This window comes from Eptatretus burgeri, chromosome 4 (genome assembly GCF_056783735.1).
Source record: "Eptatretus burgeri isolate ZD-2024b chromosome 4, Ebu_testis_v1, whole genome shotgun sequence".
Classification (NCBI taxonomy): Eukaryota; Metazoa; Chordata; class Myxini; order Myxiniformes; family Myxinidae; genus Eptatretus; species Eptatretus burgeri.
In genome coordinates, this window is record NC_140964.1 from 9,426,567 (window position 1) to 9,442,548 (window position 15,982).

The 15,982-nt window shown below is 50.8% G+C and overlaps 1 protein-coding gene across 1 annotated transcript in view; it reads left to right on the plus strand.

Annotated features, from left to right (window-relative positions):
• The window catches only part of MRC2 (mannose receptor C-type 2), a 382,895-nt gene that overhangs the window by 104,969 nt on the left and 261,944 nt on the right, over positions 1 to 15,982 (plus strand). The window contains exons 8-10 of the mRNA XM_085876862.1: positions 8,542 to 8,690; positions 8,998 to 9,099; positions 15,212 to 15,327. Of these exons, the coding sequence (XP_085732988.1) occupies positions 8,542 to 8,690; positions 8,998 to 9,099; positions 15,212 to 15,327 (367 nt within the window). The remainder of the gene's footprint in view (positions 1 to 8,541; positions 8,691 to 8,997; positions 9,100 to 15,211; positions 15,328 to 15,982) is intronic.

Below are 15,982 nucleotides of genomic sequence, written 5' to 3' on the forward strand. Positions count from 1 at the left end.
TTCCACGTTTCTATGCAAATTCAGTAAATGTGCTGACCAATGGCAGACTCACTTTGAGCAGGCATTCTTGTTGGGTTCTTACATGTATGGGATGGTTGTGTACAACTAGTCTCCGAGTTGTTCTGGATTGCCAATGGAATGTGCCGCTTCATCCAGTCCTCCAGTCTGAGTGATGTGCAACCTATGTACCTGGCATCACACCTGCACTGAAATTCGTAAATAACATTGTTCAGTTTTATGGTAAAGAACACATCTTTCTGGATTGAGGGGAGCAATTTGTGGGTTGTAAAAATCACTCTCGTTGCAACATTGTGAAACTGACCGTTTCATCTGTTGTTCAAACTTTTGAGAGATCTTTCCTCTCCATGGGAGCTTGAGATAAACCGGTCACTTTTCTGGTCCAAATATAGTGTCCTCAGACCGAATGGCAGTTTTACGCTGAAAGAACCCACAGATGAGTCCCTCAGGGTCGCCAATGTCATGAAAAATGGTTATAATGCACTCAATTTCAGCAGCAATTCGACAGAGTGAACATATGGCGCACGCTCTATTAACAAGGGTGTTCATAAGGGCAACCTTGTCACATGTTTATCTAAAGGAGTCCCACCATCTGTATTGCCCAATGAAGGTAGCCTTGCGGTAGATTATCGTCAAGAATTCATCCTCAGTCTTCTCGACCAACACATCCAGAAAGGGACGTGCATTTGACTGCTCGGTCTCAAACATAAACTTTTATGCAGGATGGAGAGCATTGAGACATATAAGGATGTCAGTGCAGGCAGTAGGAGTATTTACGATTGCAAATGTGTCGTCCACATATTGGTGGTATACTGTAGGTGTAATGTTCATATTAAATTCATGGAACATTGCTTCTCATGAAAGCCAACAAAAATATTTGCAGGCGGTGGTCCTAATGGTGATCCCATCATGACTCTGTCTACTCACGTATATATTGTTGTAGATTTACACCACTCTGGTGTGCGGACGACCGCCTTTAGCTCAATTGCGGCCGTGCGTGCCCACCGAACATGGCAATATAGTCGCAGCTTCCGGATCAACGCCGAAACCGAGCTGCGGGTGTTTTTAACACACCATAAACCAGCCAACTCTTCTATCCACGCGCTACAGGGTCGATCGCCGAATTGTCGATGTACCTAATGATTCGCGCGGACAGAAATGCCGGGAGCTTATACCTCGACGGAGCCTGCACGAAAACGTGCCGCTTAAGCAGCTCGTTCCGTATGCGATTGCCGAGCGGTTTTATATCGCCAAGCCCCGTCTGACCAGATGTACGTTTTATCGGCTTATAATTAGCCAGCTAACATTCCGAACGCATCATGGCAGTCAATGGCAGAAAGTGATACAGCGAGCAGGTTAACATTAAAAAATGGGGACATTTATTTTCAATGCACATATGCAATGAATGGGGGATGGGGACAAGACACGAGCAAAAACCTACAGCCGATGTCTATTTGTTATGTACACAATCATGCAATTAATCAGTTCTACTTAGGGACAAGGCGCCACAGACTTTCATCCAAAACCCCAGAAATAAAGAACCGGGCTCGTGAGCCTTTATAATTGCTTGGAGCCGGGATGACCGAAGGGGCTCCGAGAGACCGAGCGGGCTACCTGGCCACCCTTGTGGTGACTCGCTGGATCCTGGTTTGGCAACCCTCGGTGTCTTTGCCCGGACCCCCGAGCTCCGACTGGCTCCCTTGGTCGTCTGGCCTCCACCGCGGCCTGGTCGAGACGACGACGCGCTCGAGGAGTGAATGAGTCTCGACTCAGGCCTCCTGGTCGCGCCGGCGAACTAACTGCCCAACCTCCGAACTCTCCAGCTATTGATGGTTTCTTGGAAAGGAACATTCGTGAACAGGCTGGATATGTCAAAGGAGTACATGATCACTGTATTCTGGTCCCGTTCCAATTCACACATGGTTCTGGCAAACGTGAATGAATCTTTGATTACGTACTCGGAGAATTCCTCGAGAACAGGTTGCAATAATTCACTCAACCACTTGAAGAGTTTATGTTGCGCAGAACCAATAATAGATAGTATTGGACATAGTGGGACGTCTTCTTTATGCATTTGGGGTAACCCATACATCTGAGGACGTGGTGAACCATGTGGACGGACCCGCTCACATACATCATGTGGGAGTTCTCTACTTTTGCACAATTGCAATAAATGTGTTTGCAATTTCCGTTCAAGTGCAACTGTGCAGTCGTAATGAGCCACATTGCCAAGTAATTTGAACTTTGTTTCGTCCTTCAGAACCCCACAATGCCAGTATCAAAAGAGAGGGGGTGTTTGCTGAGTTTGAGTTCTTTTATGCCAAATTGTCCCATCATATTCCCATTTCCAATGACGAATCAAATTCCTGTCGGGCAGGACGGACTGATATTGCATATGCTTATTGTGGAACCCCTAACGACACACCTGACTTCCATATGGAATGTGAATATCTGGCTGATGTTCGAGACCTGAAGACTAACCCAGACTTATATATCTGAAAACCTGATAAAGGGTCTGGAGTAGTTGTTATGAACAAGCACAAGTACGTGGAAAAGATGCTTGGAGTTCTCAATGATGAAACAAAGGTAAAATATCTTTGCTGATAACTCCACCCTCTGCTGTACAACCTGTCATCCCTCAGACCATCAAGCAGCAGCTTCTTCACTCACTGCAGATCTGGATAAAATCACAAGCTGGTCCAACACGTGGAACATGTCTTTCAATCTTGACAAATCTCACACTCTCACTCTGTCTCTCCGAAAGGACCATTTCGGAATCCCCCCTCCCCCCTCTCCATCTACTTTCTCAACAATCCTCTGGAAGAAGTCTTTTCATTTAAGCTTCTGGGTCTCACTATCTGCAATGATCTTTCCTGGGAGAGCCACATTTCCAACCTGGCCTCCAAAGCCAGTCACTGACTGGGCATCCTCCGTCATGCAAGGTCCTTCCTCGGCACACCTGAGCTCCTGACCATGTACAAAGCTTTCGTCCGCAGCCTGATGGAGTACTGCTCTCCCCTTTGGGCTGGTGCTCCTGCCTCTCATCTTTCTTGGCTTCACGCTGTGGAAACCAAGGCATTTAGGATCAATGACATCTCCCGTGATGAGGCTGAGCCTTTGGGCCTCTCACTCTCTCACCGCAGGCAGGTCGTTGGTCTTTCTGTCTTCTCCCGTCTCCTCTCTGGTCTCGTCCCCCCTGCTCTGTCTGCGATATGTCCCCCCTCCCCTCCCCACCATATTTCTGCAGGGTGCTCAAGGTCCACCAACAGCCCCCTTCTGGTAAAACTACCAAAATCACAGATCACTACTCACCTGCAATCTTTCATTCCTTTTTCCCACCTTTGGAACAAACTCCCACACTCTCTTCAATCCCATTCTTCCCTCCAGGTCTTCAAAACAGCTGTTCACCACCACCTCTTATCTTCCCCCATCCAAATTCTCGATCTTTTCTACCCTCGTTAATCCACCCCAAACCCACCTCCTTCAAATTTTCTGCCTTCTTTCCAGAAAATTCCCTGTCGTGCAAGGTCCTGAAAGTCCCTGTGGTGTCCATTTTGTTTTTCAAATGTTTCCCACCCCATGCCTCTCCCTTCCACAGATCTCCTAATGTCTCTGTTCCCCACTGGTTTGTTCTTCCCTCTCCCACCCCTCTTGTCTCCTGCCCCCCCTCCCCCTCCCCTCTTGCGTTGTGTTAGCTCTTATACGAGCCTCGACAAGGTACACACAAGAAAGTTTGAACAACAGGTGAAACGGTCAGTTTCACAATGTCACAACTCTGTTTCAACGAGAGTGATTTTTACCACCCACAAATTGCTCCCCTCAGTCCAGAAAGATGTGTTCCTCACAATAAAACTGAACAGTGTTATTTGCGGATGTCAGTGCCGGTGTGATGCCAGGTCCGTAGGTCGCACATCACTCAGACTGGAGGACTGGATCAAGCAGCACATTCCATTGGCAATGCAGAACAACTTGGAGACTGGTCGTACACAACCATCCCGCTGTGTTGGGTAAGAACCCAACAAGAATGCCTGCTCAAGGTGAGTACAAACAAAAAGAGTATGTGCAAACACTGCATCTGTTCTGACCTGGATCCATCGAAAAATGGGAGGTCACGGGTTCCCTCGGTGCCTCAAGGCCATGATGTGTATCTTCGTGTCAGTAACAGTTCAAAGAGCCAATCACCAACGGTCTGAACAAATAAATTGTTTCGTCGTGTGTCTGCATCTCCGGTGTTCTTGTGTGCGTGTGTCCTGATGAGCTGCTCGGCCAAAAGCTTCGGCCATGTCTGTTCTTCAATTCAGCTTTAAACTCAACTTGTCTATAATTTTCATTACGATCACAAATTAAAACGTACCATTAATTTTACAAAATACCACGTGACAAACAGTCGTGAGGTAAATGAAGAGAAACGCCATTCTGATGTAATATCCGGATGGGAAGCAGCTTCGTGCTGATTGAAACGCAAAACCCTCATTGTGTCTGTGTGTCGAGGTCTTGATGAACCCTCTCAGCTGTGGTGTACTGAATAGAAGATGCTTAGCAGGCAGACACGAGCGGGGGAACAGTCGAGCCGGGCTGTGTTGCACACTCACGAGCCGGGCGACTACAGCATCACTACAACGCCTCAGGCGGCGCGCACACCTTATATCCCTTGCAGACCCGATGACCACGCCGACCCCTCCTCCCATCATCATGCCCCGCCCTGCATGCCCGCAGGCTACACCACACTCCTCCCTCCTAAAACTATGATTATTAAATGATCACCATCTTAATAAGCATAAACAACACGAAGGACTACGGTATAATAGTCGACAAGGCACAAAAAATGAAAACAGCGAAGTATAACAGCACATCACATCACATAATGCGTGAAAGCGAGCTAATGGAGCTGCCACGGCCAGATTCCGAAGACGGAGGTGCACACAGCACCTCCCAAACTCTGGCCGCGTTACCGATATGAAGCAGCAAGGCGAAAAGCACAGCAGCCCTACACAGCGGAAACGCCCCCAGGCGGCTCATGCTGACATGGCCCTCGGCGAGGCCGTGGCGATCTCCCGAGCAAACCTCCCCCGGCACCATAAAACGCCTCCGGCCCACTCCCCCCAGGCAGACCCGCCGTAGATAAACATTCCGAGGCCGGAAGCCCGCTGTCTGGAAGCCGTGGCGCCAGCGGCAGCCTTGATTGACCTTGGATGGGGGCGCTGAACAGCGCCGCTGGCTGGACGCACTCAATGCTCCAAAACAACCCACGCACCACAATCAGTTGAGACGCCAACGCCCATCTAAACGGCCTTGAGCGAACACAGAGAGCTGCGCCCGCAACCAGAGGTGGGGGTAACGCCGACCAGCGCACCAGTCTTGGCTCCGAGTCGATCTCCGAGACCCACACGGCAGTTAGACGGTAGCAATTCCATTTAAACCACACTTCAATCATAGGCTCGTTATAAATCACTACGAACATCATTCGAACCATTGCAAACTCATTTTTCCGTACAGCGCGTTCTTTTGATAAAATCCCAGCACATGATGGAATGGAATCCTACTGCCCGGGACAATGGAAGGCCAACCCAACATTTTTATTCGCCACCACCGCTCCTAAAGCCACCACATCACATTGATCATAATACAAATCCCATTGATTGATCTCCACCAAACCCACTCTCACACGGGAACTGCTGGCATTTATTTCAACAACGTTAAACTGCATCACTAGAGCAAGGAAAAACACATATGCAATGAACAGCAACCCACAACCCACATCACGAGTCCGTCTCTTGGTTGTCGACTCGATGTTGTGACTCGCGACTTCCTTTAACGCCACGGGCTCACCGCAACCTGTCGAAGCTGCCCGAACAACACCGGCGCGCATTGCCTCACGAACGCTGCCGAAACGCGGGAACTCATCGCGAGAGCTGATACGGCTCTCGCCGCTCCCGAACCGTACATCACCGCCGCAGGCAGCAACGAACGGCCGCTCCCGTTGCATCGACGCGGCTCCCGCCGCCAGAACCTCGCCCTCGGTACTCGACGAAGGCATCGAAGAGGGCACTGGCACACCTGGAGGTACGAACCGGAGATCCAGCCCGAGGTGCGCCAGCCAGTCCCGACCCAAAAGGGCGGGCCCCTCCCCTCGCACCACGAACACCGAGAGCCGGGCGCGTCGACCTCGGTAGCGCACCAAGACGTCGGCCCTCGCAAGCGGTGCAATCGCTTCACCGGTGTACGTGTACAGCGACAAGGCCGTCTTGACCAGGCGAACACCGCGAAGACCACGAGCCGCCTGTTCACCCATGACCGACACCGCAGCACCGGTGTCCACGCAAAACACGGTCGGCTCACCATTCACCTCGACCTCCACCGTGAACGGCGTCGTCATCTCCGAACCAACGGAAAACAGACTCAACCGTGGTTGCATCTCCTGCTCCGGCCCGCCGGCATCGCCATGCCCCGGTTGCAGGCCGATCTACAGGTCACTGGGGTCCTCCCACACCTCGTCATCCAAGACCCCAACGGAGGCCCCCGCCATCCGACACACACGCTTCAAATGTCCCACCTTGTGACAATGCAAACACACGGTGTTCTTATACGGGCACATTTGTCGCAGGTGCGGACCCCCACACCCCCAGCACCCCTGGAAAGCCACTTCGCTCCCGGTGCGACCGTGCTGCGGTGCGCGCCCTCGTCCCACACCGCCAGGCGCGCGTGCGACCTGCGGCACTTGAGTCATCGCACGGACTCCGGGCTGCGCGACCTGCGGCACCTGCACGGTTACCGCGTGGACCTCGGGATCAGCCGACATGCCCCAGCTGGAGCTACTCATTACGTCCTGGCCAGCGATGGTGCGGACATCCGTGAGTGTCTGCTCGACAGACGAAGCAGTCCCGACCGCCGAGTCGAATGTGATGTCGGTCAACCGCAGGATGGCTGCTACCATCTTTGCGTCTCGCAGACCAGAAATAAAACGATCTCTGAGTCGTGCCGGACGCTCCTCTGTCGTGAACTTGCAAGGCACAGCCGAATGCTTCACCCGTGCTACGAAGTCTGCAACGCGCTCCTCGCCACCCTTAGCGAGGTGATCGAACTGGAACCACGCGAGATGCAACGACTTCTCTGGCGCCAAGTGGGTCTTCATTTTCGCCACGATGTCCTGAAACGATAGCCCGTCATCACTGGGCTTATTTGGAGCCACCAAATCACTCAGCAGCCGGTAGTGCTCCGTTGATAGCGAGGCGAGCAAGATCGCCTTGCGTTTCTCTTCATCATCTACATCATTCGCGCGAAAGTAGCAACCCAACTGTTCAGAAAACAACTCGAATTCATCTCCCCCGAACACGGGTACGCGCCCGTGCGCCGTGCCCCGACCTTCTGCCATGCTCGTGCTGGCGAGACCCTTGGCTCCGTAGCCTGGAACCGCACAGGTTATTTGCCGCCCTGCACACGCCGATCCGAAGATCCTCGTCAGCCAACTGTGGTGTACTGAATAGAAGATGCTGAGCAGGCAGACACGAGCGGGGGAACAGTCGAGCCGGGCTGTGTTGCACAAGCGCGAGCGCGGGCGTACTTTGCCCGCGGCTCTCCTTTATTGCGTATTCAGCACACTCACGAGCCGGGCGACTCCAGCATTACTACGACGCCTCAGGCGGCGCGCACACCTTATATCCCTTGCAGACCCGATGACCACGCCGACCCCTCCTCCCATCATCATGCCCCGCCCTGCATGCCCGCAGGCTACACCACATCAGCCACCTCAGGACATCCGCTGGGATCCTCAAACGTTCAACAGAAGGTTTTGTTCGTGCGTCGCCAAACGACTCCCTCAGTTTTGGGGCGAGCCCGCCTGACGGACATTGGTATTTTAACGATTTAAAAACCATCAAAATACTGAAACTGCCAATTTACATAAAAACCAACGAAACGTGTAGAAGAGTGGTAAAAGTTTATTATCAAAAAAGCCAACGTGTCGTCTCAGATTGACCACAAGACAGAGAAACAAAGTGGTTTGCTCGAGCTGTGAAGGAATCCGTTTGGGAAAGAGTTGAATCACCGTCTCGAAACAAAAATGGCGGTTTACGATTTCATCCGTCACGTGGGAGAAAGCGATAACATCTCTTCCACGCCGTCCGCAATCGTCACGTGATGCCCGGATTGGCGTCCAGGCCAACTCACCTCACCAACAACAGCCGACATCACTTGGCGAACCTCGAGCTTCTTCTTCTTCCTTTATTAGCACACACACACACACACGCTGCTCATGGAGAACTCGGCGTTGTTGTTGATGCTGTTGTTGTTGTTGTTGTTCTTTTTTTCTTTTTCTTTTTCTTTTTCTTTTTCTTCTTCACTCGAACACCTGCCTTGATTACGGCAGGTGGATGCTCGCCAAAGCGTCGGCTTTTCCGACTCGTAAGTCCCTTTTTTTTGATTCGACTGGATGAATAATAATAATAATAATAATAAGAGCCTATATCGATTCATTATGAAGGAGTGGATAACAAAATTTGAATGCTGTTTTTTTGTTGTTTGCAGCAAACATTAAGGTGTGGATTGGCTTGAATCGTTTAAAGAATAAGATGGAGTTTGAATGGTCCGACTTCGTAGCAGTAACGATTACTCCGTGGCATTCTGGTGAACCAAACAACAAGTCATCTGAACTCTGTGTTGCCATGTGGGGCCAGGTAAGCATTTCTCCATTCACCTTTTTAATGCAGAAGTTCGGACTTGTGGAAACAGTTATAACACACACACACACACACACACACACACACACACACACACACACACACACACACACACACACACACACACACACACACACACACACACACACAACAATTTCTCTGTGCACTTCCATCCTTGTTCACTCCAATCCTCTTTCTTTTCTTCCTTGTGCCTTGAATTTTGCATTGGAAAAAAATAAACAAAACCTGAACATATGTGACGTCGAACATTGTGTATACAAAAGCTTTTCCTGTGTTCATGCAGGAGGGTCGTTGGGGAACCCTGCCTTGCACTTCCCGACTCAGCTATGTGTGCAAGCATCCAGGCACAGTGAAACGTGGTGGCGGTGATTCGGCTTGTCAGGAGGTACAACAGATATTCCACATTATTAAGTCTTCGAGGACACAAAACAAGGTTCAATCTTGCATGTTGTTTTGTTTATATCACTTTTTGACTTTCTCGATCTTTGCCAAACTGTTCAACATCCCCATTTAGTTGCCCTTGATAGAGAATAGTTGTGAAGGGGGTTAGGCAACGGTTTGGAGGAGGTGAAGGAGGAGAGCTGTGTGGAAGGGGTGGAGGAGAGCAGGAATCTGGAGAAGGGCGGGTGGCCAGAGGCCTCTGGTAAGCGGGAAGGTAGCGGCCTCGAGGGAACTTGGGAAGATGCCAGCCATGAGGGGACGCATGAAATGGCACAAGAGGGCACAGTAGGAGGGAGGGGGCAGCCTCGAGGTGAGTCGGGAGGGCTGTGGCCCTCGAGGTGATTCGGGAGGGTTGTGGTGTCCTCGAGGTGGTTCGGGAGGGCTGCGGTGGCCTCAAGGTGGTTCGGGAGGGCTGCGGTGGCCTCGAGGTGGTTCGGGAGGGCTGCGGTGGCCTCGAGGTGGTTCAGGAGGGCTGCGGTGGCCTCGAGGTGGTTCGGGAGGGCTGCGGTGGCCTCGAGGTGGTTCGGGAGGGCTGCGGTGGCCTCGAGGTGGTTCAGGAGGGCTGCGGTGGCCTCGAGGTGGTTCGGGAGGGCTTCGGTGGCCTCGAGGTGGTTCGGGAGGGCTGCGGTGGCCTCGAGGTGGTTCGGGAGGGCTGCGGTGGCCTCGAGGTGGTTCGGGAGGGCTGCGGTGGCCTCGAGGTGGTTCGGGAGGGCTGCGGTGGCCTCGAGGTGGTTCGGGAGGGCTGCGGTGGCCTCGAGGTGGTTCGGGAGGGCTGCGGTGGCCTTGAGGTGGTTCGGGAGGGCTGTGGTGGCCTCGAGGTGGTTCGGGAGGGCTGCGGTGGCCTCGAGGTGGTTCGGGATGGCTGCGGTGGCCTCGAGGTGGTTCGGGATGGCTGCGGTGGCCTCGAGGTGATTTGGGAAAGGGGTGGGGGGGGTTGTCGGGGGGGACCAGGGAAGGCAGCAGCTTTGAGGGGCTTAAGGAGAGGTGGTATGTGGGGACCTGAAAAGGAGTCATCTTCGAGGGGACACAAGATGGTGGCAGCCACGAGAGGGCACATGAATGGGGTGATTTCGAGGGGCATGGGAGGACAGCAAAATCCGGGCGTGGGGAGGAGGCATATTTGAGGAGGGTACCAGAGGGCGATGGCCTCAGGAGGATAGTGGACTTGAGGTTGTAGGACCTTCAGGATCACAGGAGTGGGGCGGTCTTGAGAATGCACACAAGGGCAGCTGCCTTGAAGCGGCCACATGAGCAATCTGGCATCGAGGAGGCATGTGAAGGAGGCTGCCTCAAGGGGATGTGTGAGGGCGATGGACTTGGAGACATTCGAGGGGATGTGTGGGCACGGCGGTGGCCTCGAGGGGACTCGTGGGCGTGGCGGTGGCCTCGAGGGGACGTGCCATTGTGGCGGCGGCCTCGAGGGGACACACTAGGGAGTCAGCCTCGAAGGGACGCGCGGGCGCAGCGACGGCGGCGGCCTCGAGGGGACGGGCGGGCGCAGCGGCAGCCTCCTCGAGGAGACACACTAGGGAGTCGGCCTCGAGGCTTCAGGAGGGTTGCTTTCTCGAGGGGGTGTGGTGGAGTGGCAGACCCGAGTGGACACGGGAGTGAGGTTGACTTGAGGGAGTGTGCGAGGACAGCTTCCTCAAGGAGGCGTTCAAAGCCAGCTGCCTCGCAGTGACTCTGCATGGCATCAGCGTTGAAGGGGTGTGGGAGAGCCATGGCCTCGGTTGCTTGAGGCAGTGAACTGGAGGAGATGCAAGGGGGCTCAAAATGCGGAATCACTGCTCACTTGCATTCATTTGTTCCTCCTTCACCCACCTGTTGAACCAACTTCCTCACCCTCTTCAATTTCATTCTTCCTTCGAGGTCTTCAAAACAGCTGTGTTCAAAACACCTTGAGGCCGCCCATCTCAGATCATCCCCAATCCACAACCACGATGTTTTCTACCCCCAAGCCCACCTCTTTCCAACTTTCCTGTTTTCCTTCCTGAGAGTTTGCTTCTGTGTCCATCTTGCCAGTTCCCTCTGCCTTTCTATCATCCTCATTCTTCTTCACATCCCACGTCTTCAAAGTCTCTCTATTTTGTCCCTCAGCCAGTTGTGTGTTTCTCCCTCTCCTTCTGCTGTTCGTTTTTTTGTGTTGCATCCTGATCCGTTCTTTGTTTTAGTTCCTCTCCGAGCCTCAACTCCATTAATAACAAAACAAAACAATAAACACACAATGCTGTTTCAAGGTGTAATTATGGGGAATCATAAAGTTTGAAAAATCATTTGTGATTAAACAATTAATAGGTGTGACTAACTACTATTTGTGTTTGGAACCAGCAGTGAACATTTTGGACCAATGATGGAGGCTCTTATGAAAAAATCTTCACAATTGTTTTTGCATGATTTCCATTTTACAAAAATGATAATCACTTGCATTCACTCTATTTTTTTCAACATCATGTTTGTTTCATTTTAAAAAGTTATATCTACCATACTGATTACAAAACTTAGACCCTTGACCATTTAGGCCATTTGACCTTTTTTACATCACAAATTTCAAATAAATATATCACCAATATGAGAAATAAATTTGAAGAAAAGAAATGTTTCTATTATGATTAGTGTAAATCATGACAACACAGCAAATCTATGACGTCAATCTCGACGTGTGCAGAGGCGAGCGTAGCGAGCCGATCCATGCTAGTCTACACAAGAAGAGAGGTGTGTGCGCATATATTTTGTTGTGGGCTGGGGGTCGGGTGAGGAGACCACTAGGGGGGGAAGCTATCTCGGCTCCCACCAGACTCCCCGGAATTGTAGGCTGTCGCACACGGATAATTCCGTGACGCAGCGGGTCGCTTATCCGACCATGCATGCCAATAACTCAACCATGTGACCTTGGGTCCTCTCGTCTATGGGTTAACCTGGTTACCTAATTAATCACGTGATTTAATTACCGGGGAACACGCCCTCAGTACACCTTGACCGGACCGGATCATTTTACCAGATCGGATGCAGCCGAGCGACACTGCCAAGGACGTACTGGCTCAAAGGAACGGATTGTTGGGAATAAAGTCCTGGCTAAGTTAGGATTTGGACCATGCTGGACCAATGAAAGAAAGGACAAAAACGAGCAGGGAACATTCCTCATAGTAATTAATTTACAATGGGGCGAGGAAAGGTATGTGGTACAGTCAATAGATTTATTAGGGATGTGCAAGCAGAGAGAGGGAAGAAAGTTGGTGGTGCGGCTATAAACAAGCAACTTATGAAAGCGGACGTAGAGCAGACCTAAACCGAAAATAATAATAACAATCTTCTGCAGGCTTACTTAGACAGGCGCCAGGACACACAGACACACACAGACACACACCGATGAAGAGGAATTGAAGAAAGATAGAAGAGGAGTTGAGGCTATGGTCTCTCGGTACCTTTCCACAATTGATTGCCCGAACGCGCCACCAATACATTTGGGGGGAATGCTCCATGGTGCGGTACCCCCTGACATCTGGTGCATCGTCTCTTGCTTCGGGCAGCTCACGTCGAGACCGTGGGTGTGAAGGAGGGGCTTGAGTTGGGAGGGTGGAGTCCAGAGCGAGTGTACGGAGTGGTAGGTGGGACCAGGTGGGTGGGTGGAGTACGGAGTGGTAGGTGGGACCAGGTGGGTGGGTGGAGTCAGCGCCGTGTGGGCGGAGAAGAGAAGAGGAGGACTCGAGGTGATGATGACAGAAGGTGAAGTCGAAGTCCAGCTTGAGCAGGAGAGGCAGGGCAGAGAGAGACCAAACCGCCCCGCTCCGACCTTTATAGGTCCCGCGGCGCAGGGCCGGCCTCTGGACGGAAGCAGCATCATTCCACTTCCTGCAAGGTGACCCTGAGCTGTAAAAATGTCTCGCTCCAATCCCACGACACGATACGAATCACCCACACTGAACTCCATGTAATGAATTGCCTTGCAAGTGCCCCCACGCCATGCCCTGACGTCCGGCCAAAGGCAGCGGCGGTCCCGCATGCCTGCTCCCTGTGCCCCGCATAGCCCGGGTTGTGCCGCATGCATCTGCTCAATCGCGGCTTCTCTGGCCGTGGAGGTTGGGGTGGGATGGGGGGCGTTTGTCATTCGCGGCCGCCAGCGAGGACCGAAGGTTAGATGTTATGGCGAACCCATGCACAGACAGTAAGATGTGTCTATTTGTGCCCTGCTCTGTGTGATAACAAAGTGTCACGAGCGGTACATTCGTGCCACGCTGTGTACAATAACAAAATGTCGCGAACAGTGCACGGGTCTGCCTTCGAGCACATTCCGTACAATGCACATAGATCCGCCATTATGCACGTGGCCAGCGCTCGTGTTCGCCCGAATCTGCTATCATGTGTGCGGGGCGAAACCCGATCGATATTCGTCCAGAAATGGGTTTAAAGGAACGCACCACTTGCACCTTGCACACTCGCATCCCACCCAACGTGGCTATTATCGGTTTGCTATTATCAGCCTCGATTGAGGGATCGCTTGAGGACGGGAGCTCTGTGCTGTCGATGCTCATGTGGTGTTTGAGTGCCCCTTTCTAAGGTGCTGTTTCTTCCGTCTCCTCGGTACGTGTGGTGTGCAGGATGGGTGTCGTGCTGGGTGTGTTTCCTGTCCATTGGGTGAAAATTACCGCTGCGCGTGCGTTTGGCAGGTGGTGTTTTCTACGGAGGGGTGGGGGTGTAATGCCTGCTTGGCCTTTGCTGAGGACTCTTCTCACAGCAAGGGGCGCACTTGGCTTAGATTTACCTCAGGAATAATCAGAAAAGAAGAGTAGGAATGAAGTTAGAAATTAAATGAAGAAGGAATGATGTAAGGCCTAAGTCACATTTGGCACGGCAGCCGTAGGGTCTACAAAATCTACGGCCACGAGCAATTATCGGGCGGCCGCAGTATTTCCACGGTCACACAATGTAGCAGTCACATGTGTTTTTATTTTTTGGGTAGCCGCACGGCTTATTTATAAATTGTGGAGACCGAAAACGTGGGGGTGCCGTACGGTCTTTGATTTGATGTCGCACGGTGACCTTAGGGCGTTCCTGCGGCGGCCATAGAATTTTCAAGGCAGACGCAAGGTGCCCGCAAGGCGACCGCAAGGGGGGCCCTAAGGCGAACGTGCGGGCAGACAGACGGTAACGAGTGGGGTTTTTTTTTGTTTGTTTACCAGTTCTTTTGTTTCGGCTTGTCGAATTGCTACGGCGAATGTAGAAATGAAAAAAGTTATAACTCCACGACGACCCTACGGCCTGTAAAATATAGCCAAACGGCGTCGGGCCACACTGAGGCCACCGCAGAAACTCTGCGGCGCCGCACGTTTCTGTCAATTCAGAGGGCGTATGGCCGCCGTATCCTCGCAACGCACGCCCCTGTTGTCCCGCTTGACAAAAGGGAAGGGACTATCTGCACGTATATTAATGGAATAACTGTCTCGGGCCGCTTTCTGTTGGATGCATGCGGTTTCGAGAACCGCAACAATATATATATATATATATATATATATATATATGTTTATATATATATATATATATATATATATATATATATATATATATATATATATATATATATATATATATATAGTGCAATATCTCAAAAGGTTATTGATGGATTCCACAAAACTTTTGTGGACAGATTGGGTGTTTGATGAGGACGAATTTATTAAATTTTGGTTAAGATCTGGATCCGAGAATTTTTTAAAATTTTGAAAGCGATTCTTCACCATTGTAAGATGGGGCTAACAACAAGAGGGATGTAGCATGATGTTTGAAAAAGTTGTGGGCGAGTTCTGGCAAAACTTGGTGGATGAATTGGCTTGGTGATGAGAACAAGGTGATTTGATTTTAGTCCAGGTCTGGAGGCAGATCCGGCATCTCAGCGGGACACAAAATGTAAACTGTTCAGCCTGGTGGAGGTATGCGCTCGACTGAGTGCCTTTGTAGTTAATATCTGCCCTTTAAAAAGTCAATTGTCCTTGACAGTCATTATGAATCAAGTAAATGATTGTTCTCTGAGGGGTCATTGCCTTCGACACCTGTGCATTCAACAGGGTTGGCAAAGCCATGATCATCGCTGCTATCTGCTCGGGAATGAGAGGATGAGTGTACGTCATGCTGCAGACAAATGCCGCAGTGAGCGTGCAATTCTACTCACCATAGCTGACCGGTAAGACACTTTAACAAATCACCTACTTTCATGCTGCAAGGCTTTCCTTTTATACCTGTCCCTTGTTTTTTTGTTTTCCTTTTTCACTTGCCTTATTTTATTTGTGCCTTGTCTATCGTTCGTTGTTTTCCATTCGTTTGTTTCCCATTTGTGGCTTTCAGGTGAAATTGCAAAAAAACATGTGAGCACAATGAACAAGACAAAATATCTCAGGAGAAAATTCAGATGAAATATTTTGACCACAGGCTGGACTTAATGCGGGATGAAGCGAGGCATATTGTGCCGAGCCTCGATACCTTCCATGAGTAAAGAGGAGGGAGTGAGAGGCAACGAGGCATGGTCTGTGCAACATGACCTCGGAAACATAGAAAATCACGTTTTTGGAAATTCTATTCCTTGCAAAAAGTTATTCCTCTTTTTTTATATATTTACCTGGGTAAAAGTTTTAAAATAGTTTCTAAAATAATTTTTATTCTTCAGAGTTGCCTTGCAGTCCAGATTTTAATATTGAAAAACAAATTGAGTCAAATAGAATGCGGTGACTCATTGGTGTGGTGGCAAGAAAAATGTACTCGGTTGGACAGCCGATAGCATCTCGTTCGAGATGTGTGTGCTTGCATGTTTGTATATTTTTGTTTGTGTGTTTGTTTGACAT